The sequence below is a fragment of the Bombus flavifrons genome, chromosome 9 (genome assembly GCF_040668555.2).
Source record: "Bombus flavifrons isolate JBK064 chromosome 9, iyBomFlav1_principal, whole genome shotgun sequence".
NCBI lineage: Eukaryota > Metazoa > Arthropoda > Insecta > Hymenoptera > Apidae > Bombus > Bombus flavifrons.
Window position 1 is genome coordinate 7,049,584 of NC_138450.1, and position 25,354 is coordinate 7,074,937.

General features: G+C 33.5%; 1 protein-coding gene across 3 annotated transcripts in view; it reads right to left on the reverse strand.

Moving 5' to 3' along the window:
* Positions 1-2,230: 2,230 nt before the first annotated feature.
* Fas1 (fasciclin 1 Fas1 domain-containing) overlaps positions 2,231-25,354 on the reverse strand; it is a 378,308-nt gene continuing 355,184 nt past the window's right edge. The window contains exons 8-14 of one of the 3 annotated variants that reach the window (XM_069120609.1): positions 23,208-23,450; positions 21,720-21,749; positions 13,463-13,677; positions 10,235-10,397; positions 9,705-9,849; positions 9,375-9,416; positions 2,231-3,643 (exon numbers count right to left, since the gene is read on the reverse strand). In XM_069120609.1, coding sequence (XP_068976710.1) covers positions 3,453-3,643; positions 9,375-9,416; positions 9,705-9,849; positions 10,235-10,397; positions 13,463-13,677; positions 21,720-21,749; positions 23,208-23,450 — 1,029 coding nt within the window. In that variant the 3' untranslated portion in view covers positions 2,231-3,452. The remainder of the gene's footprint in view (positions 3,644-9,374; positions 9,417-9,704; positions 9,850-10,234; positions 10,398-13,462; positions 13,678-21,719; positions 21,750-23,207; positions 23,451-25,354) is intronic. The other 2 variants (XM_069120610.1, XM_069120612.1) reach the window with 2 other exon arrangements.

Genomic DNA, 25,354 nt, shown 5'->3' on the forward strand with positions numbered 1-25,354 from the left:
GACCTCTAATGATTCTCATAGATTGTATCTATTCTCTGTCTTTAACCGACACGCGCAATATTTGTAATTACTTGTACACACATAGCTAAGCTCTTACTAATCGTGGAATGAAACTGTGATGTGTCATTTGCTTATAATCTTTCGGCTTTGTTTCTTGATTTTGGATTACGAGTCTACAGTTTAACCTTTCGCTATCTCATATGTGTATATCAGTTCAAGTGAGATTATGGAGTTTAAAAATTAAACTACTCACTAGATTCAAATTAATTAATTACGTATAATTATTATACAGTTACGTATAGTAGGAATTGTTATTTTATATAATATTAATATAAAGTAAAAAAAAGGTATAAAATAGCAGAAGATTAAACTGAGATACGTTAGTCGAAACAAAATACAAATCCGGGAATAATCTCGGTTACGACATTATTGTGACACGGTGCATTGACACAGATGATTCTATATAATATATATGTATAGATATATTATATATAGCACTGTACAGACGATAAAAAAAAAGTTTCTGAATGAGTATTTTACGTGTTATGCAGTCTGCTTAAACGAATTCTCGCATAAATCAGAAAAGTAACAAGACAAAGGCTTCGTTTGCCATATGATTCCTATGCTTGTACAATCACTGCATTTGTTTTCATACAATTAATCTTTTGAATAATATTTGTAATATTTCTCGAATAATACTTCGAATAAAATTGCACGTTTAACTCTTAATTGATACCAAGCATTTAGTATGGTAACAAAAAGAACTTTGGTTCCACTTGAACTTGCATGGTAATAATTACCCAGTCCATGGTAATAATTACCATGGTAATAATAATTAATTACCCAGTCCAAGCACAAGTAACATATTAATACATTCACTGCTACTATAATTATTTCAAATAGTGACATTTTGTTCAATTCACTGTCTCTTACAGTCTGTCCATCTATGAAAAGGCACAAATTTAAAAACCGAATAGCTTTGTCAGCAAAATTATTTACAATTAAAATCTAAGTAGCGCAATATAAATATGCATCGGTAGCAGCGAATGCGTTAAGCAAGAAACAAATTCGCCTTGAAAATTTCTCTTTAAATGCAAAGATTCGTTCAAATAATCTGCAGAATGTCGGAATGTGATCGAGTCACTTCTAATGGGCAAAGCTCCCGTTTCTTTTAAGGATAATTGTACAAAAACTCGTTTGCAAGTATAATTCGGCTTGCAATAAGACGTGGCAGTATTATTGGTAAGTAAACAGTGTAATACGATATGATACAGAGAGCAAGTGTAATTGGAAATCACAACTAAGGCGCAAAACCACGCGTCGAAAGTTAACGATGCCCAATTATCGTTTCAAAGTTTCGTTTTTTGGGTCAAGAGGATTTCTAACTCTGGAGTACTATAGTGGGATACTGCATTCTTCGCTCAGTTTATTTTTTTTTTTAACTATTTTTATAACACGATGACTTTGTTATCCATGGTTTCGAAAAATTTTTTGATTTGGAGAGACGAAAATTATTTTATTAGTACATTTATATCTATAATGGAATTCTTGTTATATTTATTAGAAAAAATTTTAATTAGTACACAATTAATGATATTAATACGTAGTATCGATATATAATATAATTTTTCAAACTCGAGGTGTAAATTAAATACGCGGATTAAATTTTTGTACTTGTTGTTATCTACTTTCCAAAAAAATGGTCACTCATTTCGAAGTAAAATATAATATCAATCGTCCAATCACTCTTTCTTTGATCGATATACCTGAACTAAATTAACTGCCGTTTGAATCTATTTATCTAAGAGTGTAAAATTCTTTCACATGAATGAAAGGTCATAATTATTAAAAAGAATCATCGAAGTCCTATTATATGAACTGTTTGAACCAAACGGATTCAGAAAAATGAAATCCTACTACACTTTCTTCTGTTTTTGATTTTCTTCTGTTAATGGTTGGAGCAGACAATTTCTCAATGTGGCATTGATTAATTAAGATCTGCGTATTTGATAGTATTGCAGAGTTTAGTACAAGTTTAGCTTTACCTATGTTACGTACATCGACAGAGTTCTCATAGAACCAATTTTCATTTGATTCTTCAGCGATGCCGACAAAGTGGCCTCGTGTACCTCGCCGCATGATTCATGCGCCATGAGAAATGACGTTCATACATACATACACACAGAACTATAGCGTATCATCGTTAATGAAATCGAAGTACCATAATTAGGCGAGTCGTATGTTGTACGAAAAAGTTTTATGGCCTGAATGATCAACGGTGTTCGATCTAAACCGACGTTAGACGCGTGACGCGCTAGGAATATATTATCCTTATACTTGCGTTTCTTCTAAAATATCGGTATAGAAAGAACAATTGGATCCTCCACAGTTTGGTTGAACTTTCGTATGGTCGTAATCCTAGGTCGTTCAGAAAAGAGGAACGCCAGCATGGTAACTTGAATCGAGTAAAATAAAATAAGAAGAAACGTGCTCTTCTCTGCCAGCCTAACGAGAAATTGAATAGAATTGCTCTAGAAAAGGCCAACCCTCGTTGCCCTTGTACTCGAAGAAAGTTCCCCGAAATGTCTGCTCTATCTTCACGTTCGTTCTTTCTCGTTCGTAAAGTTTTCTCTAAATTACTTACTTGGTTGGTACGGTTAATTTATCATTTGGTACGATCAATGGCGCCTCTAACTCGCGAAATTGCCTCGCCGCGCGATCGTCGCCGTTGAAATATTTTCTCTTCTGTATTTTATTCGTGCAAGGTCCTCGAAGACTCTCGTGTTAGACTTCCTGGGGCATACGAGCGCGCGCACGAGACACCTGACGGTTCCTATCGATACGATAAAACTTCAAATCAAAAGAATCTCTATAGTTACGTAATAACACCTGCACGTTCGTAGCGAACCATTACTGACGACGATAATTCAACTTTGAAACTGCTAAATAGTATGGTTCCTGTTTAAGCTTCGCCCACGTTGCTTATCGATCGGTTAGGCTCTTGTCTGATCAAGACAGAAACCATGGCATCTTCTCTTGTAGATCAGGTCAAGAGTCTCGACCTGGAGTCGCTTCGCATTCAGGATCGTCCCCGATCCATCGATCGTGCCTCGGTTTCTTCACGGGGAACACATATAAGGGGGCCTTTATTCTTTTTCCATTAAAAGCAAGGCGAAAGCCAAAACCCCTCGAACACAGTTTACGCAGCGACACTTGAGAGATCGCGGACCACTCTGATTTCTATGAATATTCCAGAACAGAGTTGTTCGAGGACCGATATCATCGACTCTGACGAACACGCGTTCAAAACAACTTCTTTCAAAGTTCAGAGTTCAAGTTCGAAGTTCGAATCCGGATCTCGTGCACTGCGTTTTCTTGGACGAGGACGATCGGAGACGGTCCCGAAATAAATTCCTAGGTGCACCTATGACAGACTTAGAAGAGATTCGTCCTTAAAGCAGCCACTTGGCTACCAGGATCATGATCAAGTGTGATGCGAGGCTAGTGATCGACGCGGTTCCGGTCACCCTGATGTCGCTGTCCTTCAGTAAGACTGCATCGATTACGTGGATGATACCGTTGGTGCACTCGACGTCCGGACGAAACACTCGAATCCATGTACCCTCCCACTCGATTTGGTAACCTGCAAAGAGAAACGATTTCCATCGATAAGTTGTGTCGATATTCACTTACAAAGCTGGATCGATAGATTAGATGAACGAAGCGAGTTGTGATGTTTGCAGCGATAGAAAATTTCCAGTGAGCGTTCACTTGTCGAGCATGAAGTCCGGCGTCACTAAATTACATTTGAACGTCAAGTTTTCAATCTATGGAACACGAAGACGCAAAATGCATGTAACAAATATTGAGAAAGTTATACACTTGGTATTTCGTTAACTGTTGTATTTTTTCTTTTTTTATTTTTTTTAAAATTAAGATATCTTTCGCGTTTCAAAGTGTGTAGCATTTCGTTTGGTGATTAACTGACTGGAAGTTAAGTTAATCTATCGTTTGTTAGAAAATCGTGTGTGTTACGAGTAGCAGTCGATCTGAAAAAGCTTAAGAAATGTGATTATCATATATAGATGCGTAGTGTTGTGAATATCATTCGATGCAGACGTTTTGTAAATTTTATATTGAGGTTGTTAAATAATAATTGGTTATTTCAACGATACAATTAAGAAGATCGAGAATCATTTGTAACATTTTTTCAAATAAGATATTCAGCCGTGTTCATACGTACTAGGACGCTTATAGAAAATGAGGTAAATCAGAAAAATTATCAGGTATTTGTTAAAACCTTTAGAGAAAAGAAAAAATTTTTCCAAATAATAGCATTAATTTTTGTCTTGTATGTATTTCTTATTCAATCGCTGTTTTAATTAATTAATTTTGGTATATGAATTATTAGATCTTCCAAGGTATTTGTTATCTTCCTGATTCCATGCAATAAATTCCACAAATGATTTCACAAATGAGATTCAAATTTTTACAAACTACATTGAATTTTCTAATTGAGAGGTGTGGTTTATAAGAGACCAGTAAGTATCCTGATATTTATAAACGAAGATGAAACTTCCAGCAAATCTATAATTGTATGGTTAAAACACGGCAATATTATGAAGTTATCAACATAGAAGCAAAGAAATTAATTTAAGACAGTAAAAAAAAAAAAAAAGAAAAAATAGAAGAGAAGCGTTCAAAGAAATACGATAAACAGGCTGATGACTCTCGTTTGCTCCTTTCATTTTCAAGTTAGCAATTTTCATCCCTTTCCAGATACGATTAGGTATCTTTCGTCTGCAATTTTATGCTCATGGTTCCTCTATCCGATTCAATTATTCTGTTGTTTCTCTCTTTGCTTCATTATTTCTTTCGATATTACCACGTGTTTCGCTCCCCTTTCGTGTTCTTTCTGCGCGTCCATTCGCTGCATCGGTAACATTCGTTGCAAATAGAAAATGTTCTCGCGATTCGCGCGATTCGTGGCCAAGCGAATGACCGAGCAAAGCACGTAGCAATTAGCACCAGCGGTAATCAAGGAATTTGCATTTAAATGGTGGTCGAAAGGTGCATAATAAATCGTCTTGCGGTCTCGACCCATAATTGTGCACGTTCTTCGTCGACCTCAGCTCGCCGAGAGTGCCCCGGAAGCCACCAAATTACCGTGTATCGAAATCGAATTGCGCTATGATGAATCTATTCTTTCTTCCTTTTTTGTGATTTCACGACCATTTATCGAATATAGAATTTATCAATTTTATTATGGAAGATGTTTTTGTTATCTAAACTATTTGCAAAGGAATAGATAATTGTTTGGAATTTTTAATAACTTCAATATTTATTTAGACGACGTGTCTATATCTATATAAGACTATTTATTTGGAAGATATCCAACGATCGCGTTGTAAAATTAGATAATGGTTTTGAAAAAGGTATTTCTTAATCTAACATAGAGAAGATTTATACTTATTTTCAATTTTTACTAATTTGTCTAAACTCGATATTTAGTTGACGCTGGCCATGAAAGAATATTTCCAAATATTTGAAATTATATCATAATGTATTTTCAATTCCATAATAAGTTATTTAAAGATAAATTCTACATCAAAATAAAATCGTATTGTTATCTGTTACTTATAAATTATTTTACATATTTAATTTTAGAAACGTGAATAATATTGTCAAGTATCTCAAGCTATTTTATTAGTACGTGTCTTTAATTTAGTAGCTGATTACTTAATCAACGAATGTAACTACTAAATAACGAAATTTTTATCAAAAGCAAGGCTTCTATCTCTCCATTTCTAATATCTTTTCGCAAAGGTTTTTATACTCGTATAATAGCGTACATAGGAATTCTTTGAAGCGAATCTGTGGCAAACAAACTGTTTGCTTTAGAACGGGATGTGACACAGAAAGCTCGCCGCAAAAAGCTTGTAAATTAAAACAGACGATAGATAACTACAGTTGAGGACAATTTACAGGTGTCCATATCGTTCTATTCCGCGTTCGTCACGTCCATTTATCGTCGCGAAAGGAAATGGCAGCCAATATATTTCGCGCAAAACCGTTCGCCATCTATCCCGGATCCGCAACTTTTTCTCATCTTCTCGTATTTTCTCGTACGAAATAGACATAATACAAATTTACGTCGAAACTGATATCCTGTTCGCATGCATAGTACAATGAATACGTAGTAGAGGGATAACGACCAAGTTGCGATATTTTCAGAGTTGTTTTATTACCTCCTGCGTTTCTCTTTTCTTATTCATTAATTTTTTCCACGGTATAACATTAATACTCTATACTCTCCTATTATATTCTATCATTATGCATTTCAAAATTATGCATTTATTGAATAATGAAGATTAAACAATAACGAAGAAAAAGTGTAATCTCTTCCAAACACGAAATTCCAGATAACGAGAAAATAATTTTCCACGGAAAATGGAAATGATATATCCTTGAAAAGGAGAAGACAAATATTCATTAAAATCCCAACTTTCATCATTAGAATCGAAGAATTATGACTCGTGGTAATTAGACTGTAAATATCTATGGATTAATTGGACATTTGTGCAGAATATGCCTATATAATATGCAAAATTATATGAAATATCCAAAGTAAAATACTCATTTCAATATTTAGTAAGTAGATTAGATTTCTTTGGTTACGTACATGAAAGTATAAAATCCAGCCATAATAACTTTCTTAGCTGTCCAATTAGTTCCTCTCTACTTATGTTTTTTTATCCTTTTTCGTAAATCTAATGATAATTTTTCATCCCTGTTCATTCTTGTCAGGCTTATACTTCCACAAAATTCAAAGAAAAACATTAAGTACTAATTGTTCGACGGAATATTTAATCGGAGAACATAAAACAAGAAATTTGATATTAACATGTGCAGGAACGCTTTCGTACGATCAGCGATATTTTCACAGAAAAAGCGACGACGGTGACGATGAACACGATTGTATGGGTTAATCGTGTTCACGCCGGAAGCTAGTCCTGCGTTTTTACTGTAACAAGCTTAATCGACTTGTTCAAGCGAATAACAAGCAATATGTATGGCGTGTGTCAGTTGTTTTCCTGTAAAATCATAAAAATACTCACTGTGCAAATTGTTCAAACAATTAAATGTTACAATACCCAGCACGATTTATAAAATACGCCAATTGTTATTAATTTTGGCGTTGACGCAATCGATTATTTTGCTACTGGTGAATGATTACACGACGAGAATACAACGATGAATGCTGGAAAAATTTGAGTGAGCTCGAGCTCAGGCATCCCGTTTTCTTATTGTCTTTACGGTTATTTTTGCTTATTTCTAATCAGAAAATATTCTACCGCATGAGAGTGAACTTTCATATCCGTATCTAATTTTCTTTACTTCAAATATTAGAATAAGAAATAACAGAAACTCTTATATTATTAATATTTCTACTATATTTAACATAATACAACATTTATATTTCACAATTAAATGTACTAGTTTCCGATTGCCTATCTTCGAAATTCGAAAAATTTACTATATTTAAAAACCAATTCTACAATTTCTCATTTAAAGGAAGAATTAAAAATTGAATTGAAAAGAGGTTCACCGACAAGAATCACGACAGACACAAGCATGTACTGTATTAGCAATCTATCAATGAATTGTTTCACATACAGCGAGCACGACAACGTCAACAATTGTCACAACAACGAGTTTAGTCATCCTGTTACCCTAGTCAAACCAAAGAGACAATGTAAGAAGTTCATCAAGAGAAAGATAAGGGCTGCGTCTATCTACGTTGATGATAGTTAGATTTATTCGAATATGGCTGAAAAATACAGATACGTATTTCGCTCATCGTGCACGCGTACGATTCAGAAGCATTAATAACGTGAACAATTGTGAAGTAGGAAGCGCGTTCTACATATGCTGAGCATAAGGAAGCATTCCTTTCAAGCACTGAGACTGCGTGAAACGCGCGTACTTGATCAGATTTTAACGCAAATGAAACGTGATTATAATACGTGTTAGTAATTATGTGAACGAGGACACGTGATCAAACGACTCTCGTACATAGTGGGCTCGTGTTCAAATTTGTCATATTGAAAAAATCGTTTTGTGTTTTCCTTTGTCAAATGTTCGTGTATTTTGTAACAGTGTAAACGATAAATGTGTGCATTTCGAAATTTGCGGCTCCAAATACGCAGGTGACTCGAAAAATTTTCAGAATAGAATGCAGATATAAGTTACGTCAACGTTTGAAACTATCTTTATTCGTCGACTTTTATTCTTCAATTTTTATCTTTCATAACATTACTACCACATTTAACAAGAATTCTTTTTTAGTAAAAAATTTATTCAACTTACGCTAGATTACTATAAAATCTTTTATGAATATATTATGTAAGTCACACAAAATATTTTGGAGCATTTTCAAAGGTTGAAACAAATTCGAGAATATATATGGAAAATGCAAGACGTTTAGTATAAGTATATATTTTACAGAAATCACAAAAATATTTAGTACAACATGTGAATAATTGTTTTAAACGTATAATTACTGTCAAAGATGTTTTCGTTGAATATAACGTATAACTGACTCAAGTATAATAAAATGACAATAAATTGCAGTAAATATCTGGCATCTCTTGTGTTCTTTTTCAGATTTCCTTCAAATTTTACTAATATAATCATAATAGTTGTGTCTCATTATAGCGCTGATGAAATTTCAAAATGTTTTGTATAACACACATGATATATTCACAAAAGATTTCTAGGTAAGCTCAGCACAAGTAAGTCACTATAGGTCTAACGAATGAGATAGATGTAGCAATAAATTGCACACTAATTCATTATATCTTGTGGATGATAATTTTTCTATCATTAAAACCCTGATCTGTCTCAACTGAATGGAATTGGAGCTGATCTATAAATGTTTGTAATTGATTGGAGTTATGGTTGTTAATGAAAATGAACAAAATGAAAAAATTTCAAAATTCCTACTATCGATATATTCTTCGTTTTAAAACGATTCACACATAAGCCCAACTTATCAAAATATAGAATCGAATTATAAAATTTGGACAATGAAATTGATGCGTTTGTAGGGAGCGATCGCCAGAAACTTTTGGCAGACTGTCATCACTTGATCTTTACGTTTATACATTTATCGTACATCGAAAATACATTATATTTACTACCAAGTAGATTTTTCTTTTTAAAATTATACGTATCAAAATGTGCGCGCGTTAAACATAGTGCGTGAAAGTGCGAGGAACCCTTCACAAAATTGACAAATGTGCGCAGAGCTCGTACTGGTGAAAGCACGTGTCGTCGCTCATCGGCGACGTCTAAAGACTGAACTCACTCACCGAAAGTTTTTGGTCGGATCATGTTTTCGTCGTACGTGTCATCTAAATGTAACCAAATAGCACCAGGTTTGAAAATGAACAGAAAAAGCCCCATAACATGGAGCGTGTGAGTACAAAGCGTTATTTTCTTGTTTTATCCGTTTCGAAAAGAGCAAGAACAAAAAATACGATACATATACGATACCTGGACACATTTACGTTTAATACTGACAGAAGGATAAATCGAAACAAACGTCGAGTGTACCGTTGAGTTGAAGAATATCTGAGCAATTGCAAAAGTGCTTATGCAAAACGATTATTTTTTGAGACGAAGTGATTATCTTTACTCACTTTCGCCAGCTTCACGGACACGAAGCTTCAGACTGTCTCTGGCTGCAGGAAGAACGAAGGTCTCGTTATGTTTCATCTCTCTTAGCTTCGCCATCGTGTACGCCTCATCTGCTATCACGAGGTGTCGTTCTAAGATTTGTCTCGCCTATAAGCAGATTTACATGTTAGATATTGTAGTGTAGATTTTTGTTGATAGGAAATTGGAGTTGGAGAATTATTTTTGTGACGTGATTGCTACCGTTAATACGTTGATAACATGAGAATTCGGTAGAAGGATATTTCTTTGGGAAATTGAAATTGAGATATATAAATATCGCAATATTGGTTTATATGGAATAAGAAAATGCATTAAGTATAAAATATTATGTAGCGTTATGTAAAAAAATAGAGGTGATTTTGAAATCTTCGTAAATCTTTAATTTATAGTATTTGTATAATGTTTTAAGTATTTGAATGATAATAAAAGTTATTTTCATCTATCGTAATGTAGCAGTTGTTTTAAATTATTAAATTATTATAAGAATACTTACATGATAGCTGTATTCAGGCATGAAGATCTTTTTCGTGGTAGATGGGTAACTGATAGCAGACACACTCCAGGCATAATCGCGTGGGGCAAAGTATGTAAAACGCGTCCTCGTTTCGTTCAGCTGACTGTTGAATCCGATGCGTTGTCCAAGGAAGTAGGTGGAACTTGAAAAAGATAAAGAAATAAATTGAAGAAATTTATGATTTATACAGATGAATCAACATTAGAAGGAAACCAATGTAAGATACAAATACTTCTACTTCCTAGCATTTTAAGAAACATTTTATAAAACGGTATTTTTAAGAAAGGGAAGAAGAAAGGATTATTCTTCTATATCCATGATTTTGGCTGAGCCTTTACGTTATACGTAAGTAAACGATAAATGTAGTAATGAAAATAAATTTATCGTCCTACATATGATTACCAGAAAGAATATATTTCTATTATTGATAATTGACGAAACAAAATTTTTTTTATGCTCCCAAAGAGTTCCTTTCTGGAGGAGTTAATTAATATAATATATAATATATAATATGTAATAATTTTCACATGAATAATACTCTCTACATAAAAATATCTCAAAAATGTATCTATCTTCTTTGATCGAACAAATTTCCGTTCACTCCCCAAAAATTTGATCCTGAAGGGGTTAACTAACTATCATCACGGGAATCTCACATTACAATCTTTCAGCCAATAGTTAAAGATATCTCACACATCTCCATCTCTGCAAGTGTTTCCCTTCTTGACCTTAACTCCTAGAGTCTTCACTCTTACCCGTCCAAACAGTCCATAAAGGAAACAAGTGGGTCTCGATTGTGGCTTTCGAACTCGATCCACCATATCCGTTTCCTCAAGACACATACAGTAATAGAGCAGTTAACTGTAGCCTGAGGCATACGATCCTCTTAGAAACCAACCTAAGCGTTCACACAATACGATCGATCGAAGAGATCGAGAAATCTTCCATGTTCCCATGAATGGCATCATTCGTTTTGAAACAGTTTGTAAATCAAGAGCTGATAGTCAGCGAGTGGCAAAAGGGTAGAACGTTGAGGCAAACAAATCGATGTAGTGGATCTTGATATTCGTAAACGTATAGACGTGACGTATAGGCACAGCCAGGGAGAACTACTACTATCAATGGCTTCTCTCGTCTACAGTTTAGATATCATGGTGTGGGGTGATGGAATGCTGACATCACCATCCATCCACCGCATCGAATAACGATAGCCATCGTATAAAGGGGCTAATGGCATTAAAGGCACCGTATAACCGATCGTTTCCTGGGCAATGGTTGTTCAACGTTTCCACGTAACAAGATGGGATACTTGGTGGTCATCCTACCCTTCATAATGTTGCATCGTTTCCAGCGAATATATCGTACACTAATAAATTCGTCTCGCTAGATGTTTCCAGATGCTACGTTTGAGTTAACACGTTTCATTGTTAGAGAAAAAGAGCGACTCGAATTATCGGATTCGAGAAACGTGGTGCAGTGGAGGTTTGATTATTTAACGCTTTATACATAATTTATATTTCGTTTGAAATTTAATAATTTTGCTCAATTATTTCAATTTTGTGGTTCACAATATCTGATACTACAAGTGTTTCCAAATTTGTAGAATATCGATGTAAATACACTTATTTTTTGTTCATCGACTATCATAAATTTCTGATAGCCCATAAAAGACGTAATACGTGTTGACAATTAGCAAACGCTTGTTGATAACGACGCTCTTTTTCTACGATTTTTATTTTCCCTTTCTTCGATGCGTGACAAACGTTTTACCAGATATTCATAGAGTTTTAGATCGATGGAAAAACGTTCGGATCAGCTTCATATACGAATAGCATCAAACGCATAAATGTTTAGTTATGGAAGCTTACTCATTTAACGGGGTTTTAGCGTCGCGAAAGTTTATTTATCGGTTATTGGAATATCATTTAATTGGATTTTCCATTATCGATGCATCGATAATTGAAATAACGAGAGGGGAATTAAATCACGGTGGATCTGGCTGCGCAATATTCATACGGTTCGAACATGTACTTGGAATCAGTTTCATTAGAGCAATCTACCGGAAATGGAAATATACATGTTTCGTGCATGAAAAGAATGTTTCTTCATGTAATGCACACGATAGTTGGACACATGCAAATTTCCATACAAATTGTTTCTCTTTCGTAGTTGAAGTACAACACTGTACGAAAGTCTTAGTTTACTTAACAAATTTTTTATGAAAAAAAAAATCAGTTTTAAATGTGTGAAAGTCACAGGAGAGATGCATGACGAGTATATTCGTCGTTTGAACTGACACGCATAAATTGAACATTTTTGGGGGAATAATTCAATTCTGGTTGAATGCAGAAGCGATTTCAATAGAAAATCGAATGTAATTGCATTCGGTACGAATTTAATAGATCGACGTGTAATTGGTAAAATCACCCAATTCTTTACATAAGAGCTCCACTTACTGTATCAGTTAAACGAAGCACGTTAATGGTAATTGGACTGAAAATTTCTCATGTACTTTAATTAGATTTAAGGACAAAAAAAAAAGTTCGAAGTACATAGTGGAATAATTAAAATCAATTATTTTGCAATGAAAATTATTTGTATGACGGAACAAACAAGATCTTTTCTAGAATACAGGTTTAAGTACTTTCTGATATAATTGATATAATCGATTTAATTTACAAAATGGGTCCTCTAATGAAATATACAAGAATATAATTAGTATAATTACAGTTCTATACCAGTGTAGTAAACGACGACAGAGAAGATAAAATTAGTTCATAGATTATTTCACTGTATTAATTTTGTTGTAAAACATTCTCTGCGCTACATATCCTCTAATATTTATTCTAATATATATCCTAATATAAATACCTGTTCAAAACAATTGCATAAATAGAATTGGGATTTAAAATTCAATCTTATTTAGCTCTTAATTAGTATCGGTAGGTCCTAAATGATCCACAGTAACTTGCGTTACATGAATTACTTAGTGTAAACCAGTCCATTTTGATTTATATTTCATATTTCATGAGATAGAGACCATCGATGGCATTTATCACGTAAAATAGAGGATATGTAATAAATAAAAATTAATTAAACTGTTAAAAGACATCTAAGTTCACATTGAAGAAATTAAAAATTTCGCTCTACTAGATATTTCAATTTTAATTCGAAGATATATTGAGTATTACAAAAATATTAACATACTTGAGCATAGGGTCGGTTCTAAGTTTTTCCAGCACATTGGTATAGGGCACACCAAGAACTCTGTCGATGATGTGAATCAGTCCATTGGTAGCAGCGATATTTGCAGTGACCACTGTTGCGTTCACGCCACCACCTTCGACGGTCACTATCTGGTTTCCGCTTGGCTCCTGAGCCACATTGAAGTACAGCTTCTTCCTGTCTGCTGCTGTGGCAACCTATAAAAGAACAATGAATTTTAAAGAAAATCTCAAAAATATACTCAGCATGCTCTACACATCGAAACATCGATATTATATATAGCTATTAATATAGAAAGAGAAAATAAATAATCCGTTTCTTCGAATAATTCGCTATTTACTATAGTATATTGATAATGTCACTACTCAATTATTTATTGAGCTTCAATACATAGTTACATTGTGTTATACTAGAACGAAATGTTTGACTTCACTTCATTAAAATTTCATTTAATGCAGACTTATTTCTAAATATAAATTTACATAAATATCGACTAAAAACTAAAAAAGGGTCTAACGTTTTTAAAGGCCATTATAGATCGATTTATCCATAATTAAATTATATCTCACCAAAAATAACCAAGATTCTGTTTTTTTTTTTTTTATTTTTTGAGTACTATGCGTGAATTATTTAAATACGGTAACAAAGTCAAAGGAACTTGACAAATAATTAATAATTAACGAGAGAGCTGTGAGGTGGATGGGGCGATTTTATTCGAAGAACGGTTGAAAGTCAGCCGCGTGCAAACAAGAACTCGCACGTATCTAACTGCAAGTTACAGCGGAAGACGAGGGCCGAGTTTAAATTCATGTACGCTTTCCTACTTGCAGCTTTCTCACAGACCAGAAAGAAGAGAATTAGAAGGAACGTTGTTAGGCACTTAGCAATAAGTCTCCTTTGTTACGTGTGCATTTATTAGTATACTTACGACAGTTAAGAGGAAGAATGTATAATTTCAAGCAGAGATTAGTGATCTAAAGTATGTAATTCTGCGCATTTGATTTATCTTTTAATATTTAAATTAATAGGTTTTGATACTTTCATAGATTTTGATTTCTTTTTTAAGAGTATATTGTACGATTTTTACAATATACGAGTAACAAATAAAGAATAATTTTTTTTCAGTCGAATATTTAGAACTTAAGTGTGTGAAAACCCATAGATCAAATTCACATTTGTATGCACATTTTGTTTCTTGAGTCAATTTGGCATGTTGCGATAAATGTGAAATTGCTTTATTATTTGTAAACAATGCGTGAAATCCTACGTCTGATAATTCACAAAAATCTATTTTAAATGTCTAATAAAATCTAACAGAATCTAGTTCTTACAATCAATCAAACTTATAATATATATATAATAAAAAAGTTTACACGTATACATGTACAAATCTGGAGATTGTTTTATTGAAAATAAATAATAAAATTGCTGTACACACATAAACGAAACTAGTTATTTCTATTATACTCACTGTGACAATGAAAAACAGACGAGAATGTCAGCGATAGATAAAATAATAATCATATGATAAACATACAAATTATCACAAACTATAAAGTATAATCATAAAGCTATTGTAAAAGGAATGGCTCCGTCTATAAACCATTTGACAGTCTTAATTCACGCTTCCGCGAATACCCGTTTAAAGTTGAAAATTTGTTTCCTCATTGGAGTCCTGGCATTTTCGTAGAAAGTTTAATGAGAGTGGTAGCGACGAAGAAAAAGAAGCAAAAAGACTCCAAGATAGGAGAGGGATAAAAAGAAAGAAAGAGAGAGGCGAAGAGCAAGAGAGAGCTTAAGGGTAGTGATTCCTTTTCCGATTGATCCCTTTCTCATGAATTTTCCTACTTGTACTCCCCGCACCACTTCCGGTTACTTTTCTGATCTTGAGTTGCTGCTACTGCATCCGTATATAGATGCATCTACTATCGAGACTAGCGGCTTCAAAGATCAGATCGAATAAATTCCATGAAAATCCACGCCCCTCTTTGGCAAAGAATTTTCCTATAAGCCTTTTTCTACGCGAGATCACTCGGCCGCCTTTTACTTTTTATTCCGCCAGGATCCATGCACTTTCCACGTTCTTCATTTCGCGTTTCATCCGATTTCAATTCTTCATTTTGCTCTATCTCTCTTCGATATTTAGTACGCTTAAGCGCAATTCTGCTTTTTTAATCGAGTTATATCCATTTGAAGCGGACGTAACCTGCCTTTTAATCGTAGTTCACCAATTAGAAACTCAATTAAAATTTGCAACATGTTCGCCGGTTTTACGTTAAAATTTGTATTAATTTATTGATTCATTTATTGCACATACGTTACTCATTTGCATCGATAATAAAAAAAAGATAATGAAAAACAATATGATTGAGAAAATCAGAACGCGAAAGTATTTTTGATAGACGTCAGATAGAATAGCTTTACGTGAGAATAGGTTTCATACTCTGTCTTTTGCAGCATGCAATCCAGTTCGTCATCTTCTTCATGTTAGATACAATCTGTCTTTAGGAAGCATCAGTTCTTCTTAATTGGCAATTAGCTAAGTAACGACGACATGGGCGTTATTGATCGATCGAGGATGAAGCGTTATTTCCTTCAAAAATTTAGTAATAAATACGAAGACAAAATTCTTCCTCTTGTAACATTTCCCTGAGAGAAGTTAGCGTATATTCGATAGCAGGTATATTTAACAAAATTTCTTTATTTAACATATACCATTTTTTACTCAACGTATCTAATTTAAAGTTTAAGAAGATTTAACACAATTTCGATAGACGTTAAATTCGATAGATCTTAAACCGACCAACTCCACTTTTTCCTCAATTTCGTTACACAAGTAAGCGGATTCTATGCTCAATTCTCAAAAAAGAATCTTCCATAGTTCATTTATTACAAGAAAGTGACATGAATAATAGTAAATTCCAAGTTAAATTTAAGCATCTGCAACATCATCGTATTCTTCTGCTTTACAATTTATGAAACTGTTCAATGTGGCTTCTGAATCGAACTGAATAAAACCTTTCATATCTTGAAGAATCTCATCTGCGAAAGGCCATTACCCAAAAAATCCCTCCAAAAAAGGAAATAACCAACAGAATAGTGGAATGAACAAGCCAATAAAACAGCCTACGGATGCAGCGTTGTTTCGCCTTTAATCGTTGCCGTGGACGGTCAGCCAAAATGTCCCCGGGTTTTTATTCACGGAGGTTGGCCGATTTGCATTAAACGGCGCTGCTTTCACGCCAATTTATCGCGGATATGTTTTATGTCGCTCTTCTGCTTTATGACGCGCGGTCCCAGACCCCAATGAGACGATAAAACAACCACAGAAGAGAAACACACCAAACTTTGGTAACGCGACGCGTTCGAGATAAAACGACTTCTTTTTTCGCAGCACGACCACGTGTGCGTTGTCGCAAATTAATTTATTCGTCGTTGTTCCACGAAACGTAATTCCGCTGAATCTGCGTTTGTTTCGAAGCAATAAATGGCACTTGTAGCGTCAGACCGCAAGCTTGTGGCTTCGTGTAATGGCAAAATTAGAGATTTTCTGATGTCTTTTTTCAATCGTTCCTTTAGGTTCAGGACACAAAGTAATTTTATAGATGTATTATACAAAACATTTTAATAATTATAATGATTAGATATATTATAATAATAAGACACGACTATGTAAGATACCAAAATTTGAAAGGAATCTGATCGCTAACGAAACATAAGTTACGTATACAATCAATGTCTTCATACAAGGGAAAATGTAAAATTCTCCATATTGATAACAATTACCTTATCGATCGAATATCATCATTTGTTTTAACAATAAACAGATCAAACTGTAAATAATACGTGATATAATAAAATTTGTACAGGATGACATTTGAACGGGTTGATCCAGGGTATTATTCCGAATTCGCATGTTCCGTAAGTCGCGATATCTGTAGCTTGGCTAGCGACTGTCGAATTTGATCTGTGAATGCAATTACACGAAATCACCGATATAGCTAATTACGTTTGAATATCCATGCCTGAATCATTCAGTACGCTGATACGGAACGCTGCCTTTAATTATATCCCTCTGCCTGTTCGTAAATTAACATTCTATTGACGCGTACAAAGGTTTGATTTTCGTCTCGTCATCAATCGAATAATAGTACACGTTTGACAACAATTGCGTTGAATAACGATTGCAATCATCTAGAAAATCTTCGGAATATATAATTAAAGATAAAAAGCTGAAGATTATTATAACTCCGTAGCTGAGAGCCAGAGTAACTTTGCTGAAGATCTATCAAAACGAAAGAAATTACAATTGATAAGAAAATTGGCAGAAGATTTAGTATATAAGTACGTTGTAAATACAAATGAGGAAGCAATTAAAAAAATTTTAACCTATTCTTACGTATAATATATCTGCGTCTACGTAGTTATGAAGCTAAGCGATAAAGTGATATACTCATCATTTTGTTAAATGTATAATGATTAAAAATGTAGAAGTATCACGGTAGAACTTCGTTCATATGAATCCGTCGGAAGACAAGTTGGTTCATATAACCAGGTCCTTCATATAATACGAGTCCACTTATTTCTTCCTACCATGTATGATTTTTCGTTCAGTTAATAGAAATTGGTGTTCATATAAGAGAATTCCACGTAACACGTGTTCTGAAATACATAACGTTGCAAGTTTGTATCGATTACGAAGCATGAGAGTGTGTCATATAATACGCGCCGCTATTGTTTACATCTTATTGTTAGACGTTCGTATAAGTGGATCGACGCTGGACGATATTTCAGGTAACAGGAGCTCAGCTAAAGTTCTATTAAATCAGATACTACTAAAATTTTGTTCATGTAAAAGGGGGTTGTTACACTGTACTTATAGGATGACCTAGATAGAGTCAGAGATTAATCCATCAATTCACAGAGACTGATAAGAAAGGCTGCGCAGAATGAAGGTCTCGGCGGACACATGGATTAATGTCCGAATGGGATTATGATAAAAGCCGAAACAGGCGTACTAATGCCGAGTCACTAATTGCCGGTTATTAAACAGCATCGACGCAGTAATGCGCGCGATATTTATCAGCAACGCACCGAGCGAGCTGTCTCTCCCGTTATTGACCCCGCCAGTTCTCGTTTACTGCCTACGGTGCTTGTATTAATTATTGTAAACAATGAGTAAATTGTTCTAATCGAGAGTAACGAGATTTCCCTGTGTAGCATTAAAACTTCACGTCTGCCGTGATACATATCGGTTGTTCGACGAATAAAATCCCGCATGACCGATAAATTGTTAAACTTCAAATATTTCAATATCGAAGTAGCGTATGGTACGGACGTTTTAATTTCAGAAAATTTTCCACCCAATTCTGGTTATTTCGATGTGACCATTTTCGAAGAAATAAATGTAGATGGAAGCAGAAATAACGATGAACTGTAGGACAAATACTTGGAATGGTTTTTATAATTACTCTGCTAAAAATGGAATCGAATAATGTAAATTGATGGAAAAGATATTGCAAATGAAATATTACATCGACGTGTGAACTCATATCACTCATATGACCTCGAAACACTACAAGCAGGTTTAACCTACGGACGATTGATGTCTTAAGACATTAAAAAATAACTACACAATTCTTTTAGCTATAAAACGTGTTGTTTTAAATATTTGAGAAGGCTAGATAAGTAATAAAACTACAATAAAAACTTTAAAAGTAATTTTGGGGAATGTCCCGGTTTCAATATTTATCTTCTACATTTTAATATTAATATTATCGCAAATTAAGTTAGAAAATTCTTTCACGCTATTATTATTTAAATAATAATACTTTGTATGGATAAAAACTAAAAAATAACATCGGAAGCATAGCTTTACAAGAGCGCTATTCAGGATTATCATGGTAATTAGTATGGCGATCGGGAGAAACGTAAAATTCCCGAAATATATATATATTTCACTTATGAGAGCGCTCTCATGAACAGAACTATAGTTCGAATCGTATTTTTCGCGGTATTTTTAGTCGTTTATTGTACCAACGAAGGTGCGATTTTTCATCCCGGATTTGCAAAACGCTTCTGTATTGCCCTATAAATTCATCCTGTAAACAAACGCGTAAACAAACTGCGAATTCGCGAACGATGCGCGATGAAAGAAATAAAGTCGCTTAAATTTATTCAAAGAGAGAGAAGTGAAACGTATGAATTTACGCGGGAATTATTCTTTTATGCAACTCCGTTGAGGATGTATCGTTTTAATTAAACGATTTTTGTTTCCTGTTTCTTCGTTTTCTTCGTTCATTTTTCTTGCTACATTGTAAAACATATTTTTCCACGTTTTCAGAAGGAACTGTTGTAACTCAATCGCGCGAAATAAAAAATCGTTTAATTATAAATCGAAGTGTAATAGTTTTTTTAAAAAGCACCGTTTATTTAATACATGCGCACGTTTTTTCGATTACAAAAATTCTTAATTAAAAAATTGTATATCAAGAACATGATACGTTCAAGAACATGAAACGGAGATACGTTTTCGGGGGAAACGATCATTGAAATGCAAGAAGTAGAAAAATAAAATTTGCCATCTTTGCCAATATTTATGATCCAAAATTTAATACTTTTTTCATGATAAGGTTTCTTTAAGGGGAAATCTAATATAGTGCATAAATTAATAAATTTTATAAATTCTATGAAAGTTCATAGACCGATAAATTTTATGGAAGTAAAATTTACTTTTACAGCTTAGATATAGGATTAAGGTAGTAAAGTCATTATTAAGTAGGGAATATTTTATTTACAGATTTTCTTAAGAATTATCCTTAAAGGTTATTTCGTAACGATATTATTCGAGTTGTTTTTTCTAGAAAAACTTTTCTTTTTCGTAAGGTCTTAGAAAACTTGCTTCATAAGCGCATGTCCGAGAAATCCGTTTCTCCGTTATTCTTTACTTATTTCACTCACAATAGAACTCAGGAAAATATTCGGTCAGTAATATATAGAACCTTGCAATTTCTGCGAGTAACATATACTATAACTCAGTATTTCGTTACAATATGAATTGTTCCAAGAGGATATTAATGATCATTCGCGTAATCTTCTGAACGATGATAGAGCGAGTGCTGATCGCACGTTAACCAGAAGTTTTGAGAAATGACGTTAAATGAAAACGAACTTTCTTAGTCGAATCCGATAAGAAGATTCCCGGTTTGCCTGGATTAATTGTAAGTGGATTGAAAGGTAAAAGTTTGACCAAGAGACTCCTAACGTCATAACAACGCACTTTAGGTTAGTCTTCTCCGAGTTTCCTCAAAGTTGACCAAGAACACCTGTTAGTTTCTCAGCTGTTCATTATGAAGCAATGACTATGAAAAAGATTTTTCGTCGGATAACAAAAAGTTTCTATTCTTCAGCGTGTCTGTTGTGTATTAATTAGGGATGAAAATAAATTTGAAAATAATGGCTATAACAATGACAAAGAAGTTAAATAACAAGAAGAAAATGAGAAAAGGCTAAATTAAAAATGTAAGCAAATAAATTTGAAGATATATATCTTGCATATTACAAGATTGTATACTAATTTTTTAACGGTTTAAAGTTCATTTAAAATACTACCTGTCTTTATCGTCACACAATAATATAGCAATATTTGATAGTACTTGATGAAATTATCACTGATTAGTATCCATTCCACATTCAAAATGAATTGTCTGCTTAAAGTATTTTTTCTAATCGTAAATAACATAATTCCAAACAAACTCAATATAAAATTTAGTAGACGATAATATTTCAATTATATTATATTGAAGAAAACTGAAATATGAAATTATTATAAAATGAGTCATAGATGAAGAGAAATCAAAGAATAAAAATTATATTATTGAATAATACATCATAATTTATCCTTCAATAATCTCGGGTAGCCAATTCAGTTTGAAAAAGGAATTTTTGCACAGCTTCAAAGGTGTAAACGAGTAAGTCCAGTAGTAAGCAAATACGAATAATCGAAATTCAATATAACGTAACTACGACTACGTGCCATGGAGTAAAATTTCGTTTCGAATAACAAGTGTTCCCACAGACTATAAATACAGTGTGTACAGCGATATTTCACAGAATGTGATTTCAAGTTGAGGTCAACATTGAGAAGTAAATCAAGGCAATTGCAAAAGGAGAAAAAGATGCAGAGAAAATTCACGAACAGTCTAACAAAAACATTGAAAGAGAATAAATGTGTAATTACCGCAAAGTGTGGCTTCCCGATCGAGGATTTCTTCAAACGAAAACAGAAAACCGAGAAATATTGAGTTAATCAATTTGTAACCACCGCACACGTGTGTAGAATCATAATTTCAATGAAAAAGATTGTAATATCGTCGTTTATAAACAAAATCTTTGCATCAGAATTGTTTGTGTTATTGGGGGAAAATTAACAAATGAACTCCTTGCCAATATTTTAGAACAATATGACAATGATTAGCAGTTGTAACTTGGTTGCAGGAAGTTTCGATTCGCTTCTAATAGTAAAATTTTATAAAAATGTACTATTAATTATAATTTTAAAGAAATTATTATTTTATTATTAATTATAATCTTTAAAAAATCTACCCAAATTCTTAGAAATCTTAGAATTTTTATAATATTAAAATCGAATTCCAAATATCAAGAAATAAGATTCAGAATATTTTTTAATAAAACAAATATTCGAGAAGTTTGAATGATAAATAATGTGAAGATTGATCTTCATTAACAAAGCTAGAGTGGGTATGGATACTGAAAATTAAAAAGATATCTGATTCTGTCATTTGATCTAAAATCAATAGACATTAGTAGAGAGGGCAGCAATTCGATAATTCTAAGTAGAAGGAGAGATGTAGAATTTGTAATAAAGTAACATTATATGTGAAAATTGATATAATTGTTATGAAATAAGATTGAAAAAATTATTGATTTATGTTCAGAATAACATTTTTATCGATTTAGAGAAATTAATGGTCTTTATCTGCAATACCTTTAGGCCTGTACTATATTCCATAGTTCTTTTAATTAATACTACGAAATAAAAAATATTTAAACTAAATCCCAGTTCACAGGATTCAGTGAATCGTATAATTTATGAATTTTGAGTATTAGTTATTTCAGGATTATAAGGAAACTTGAGTATGCAACGATAATTTTCCATAATACTGATTTGTTCCTTCGAATTCATTTAAAACATAATTAATGAAACGATAAACATCTTACTATAAGCTGTAAAACTTTGGCATGCAATCATTTCAATCAGTGAAATATTTGTATTTACAAAAGAGTGCTTATCAATTAACACATTCGCTGAAAACTTCAATGAAAAATAAACATGGATAAAGATTATATTTTAATAGGAGCGAATGTATCAATCATTGAATAGAATAATAATTTCTAATATAAAATGGCTCTCATGTTTTCTCTATTTTCGATAAAACCATCCAACAAAAATCTGCATCATAAAATTATTATTTTCTAATCTATTATCATTTCTCTAGAAATCTATAAAACTTCTTTAAATTTCTAAAAGTTCTTAGCTCTATGTAACTTTCAATATTTTTCAGTGTCTATATATTTCTTAGTATCTTTGCAGTATATATCTGAAAATATCCGAAATATTCCCAGACACTCGAAGCGATTCGAAACTTTCATCTTTGAGGACGGACCCTAGACTTTTCTTAGAAATTCGTTAAATTAGATCACTCACCTGGCTGACGCTCTTGTTCTTGATTTTATCGAGTGGCAACCGTTCCTTCACATAGTGAAGATTCAGGATCTCTTTCACACGTTCCTTGTTCTGCAGAATCTTCTGTACACCAGGTTCCTCAAGAGCAGCGTTGCTGGGCGCGAACAGGGTGACATCACGAAGATGACTGATGGTGCTCATGATCTCGCCGCCGAAATCTCGGATGGTCTCGTAAAACTTATACACTGGTCCATCCTTCTTTTCCTGGATTTAGAGAAAATATTTCTGTTTATCGATAATCGACGAGTATCGCGAATTCATACTAGGTGGAATCGTTAACAAAGAGAAAGAAATAAAATTGGGGAGAAACGAGGAATAATTAATTAGAGCACTTAATCAAAGAACATAGAAAATTTCGATGTTTTGGTGGCGAAATTTGCGAAGAGAGTTGCCCTCATTTTTTGGTCTTTTTCCAAGTTTTTACTTTGTCACTTTCAAGTTTTAGAATTTGAGTACTTGTTTTATGAGAAAGTTTACAAGTCTTGATTCATCGATTCTTGATTAATTCTTGATTAAAACGGTGTACGAAAGGGAAGAACTATATTTTCGTAATAAATACAAAAGACCTTGTTGTTAAAAACATTCTTTTGTTCTATAATAAATAAAAAAGTGATCGTTTTACTTCTTCTCCACCGTTCTTAATTGCATGCAAAGCGAATCGAATATAATTAACTTCGCATACTTCGCTGTACGAGAATGACAAATAAAATTTACTCGCTGGGGCACGAGGGGAGATTTTGAAACGCTGAAACGAAGCTTCAAGCTTTTGTGGAATGTTTAATAACCCGGGTTTCTCTTTAAAGGTTATGAAAAAAGGATAAAACATTAGGAAAGGGATAAAAATAAAACAGACAGGATCCAACAAAAGTTAAAAGTATGTTTGCTGAGGTACTAAAATTGATTAAGGAGATCACTGCCGATGAGATATCCCGAGATACGAGGCAACGTTACAAAAATACGATTTCAATCGGATTTATCGAACGGATTCGATATCAAAATTAATAAACGCTGCGTAAAATGATTCACGCAGACGAATGATCAGATCAGGTCACATCTCTTCCCTTATTCAAGCCAGGAGAAACGGCGGAAAAGAGCTGATTTTATTTTTTCTGATATACATATGTACGTGATATATCTCATACAATTGAGAAACTTCTTGTTTCGGTGATAGATTGTTTGTAAATGGACAAAGAAAAAGGAATTTTGCGATGAAGGAAAACAAAAAAATGTAGAAAAAAGATCTATGTTCGTGTAATTGTAATTCTTTCTTGACGAAGAATTGGATTTAATTTTAAATTCAAGTATCCAAATTCTTCGAATATTATAATCCCAATTGAAAATTCTCACCGATATTTTCAATGTAATATTTCATTATAGGATCACGACCTTCCCAATAATATCGTTCATTACATCCTACTCTAACTATTTATTGAATTCAATTAGGAAATAAGATACTACACTCGCTTCTATTTGGCTACATATCTAAATCACAAATTTAGATCAAAGATAGTAGTTTCTCGCTTAAATAATTTAACAAAGATTAAAAAAAGGTGTCAAAATAAAAGATCAACATAAATAATATCGTTATCAACAATAGTATCACCATAAAAGTATGTCCCATCTAAAATCGTTTATCACAAGCGCAGTAGAAAATCGAAGTTTCTCTCCTACCGACCTCAAAATGATAACTTACAAGTTCAAATAGATTCAAATTCTTTATCGAGATATCTTGGAACCGCACCGATAAATATTTCCGTTTTACATCGTAAAAGTTAACAGTTAACATAAAATATACTTCACATCTCCAAGTTCTTTTCTCTAGCTTCTTCACGAATTCCATTTTCCCCCGTCTAAATCATTACCAGAACTATATCGTTCCTGCTGATTCGATCGCTCTCACCGGAACACCGATTTTTCCTGGCTTTCAACGGGCAAAGAGTTACGACCTGTCGCGCGTAAATCAGCCGGCACGATCCAGAGAAGGCGGCGTTTACGTATCGCAACGCGTCTTTCAGTCTGGCGAACAAACGAAGCCGAAACGGCGTGTGCGTGTGCGTACGCGGATGCACGCGACTCGTCGTGCCGATGGATCGTTAATTCTCCACGAC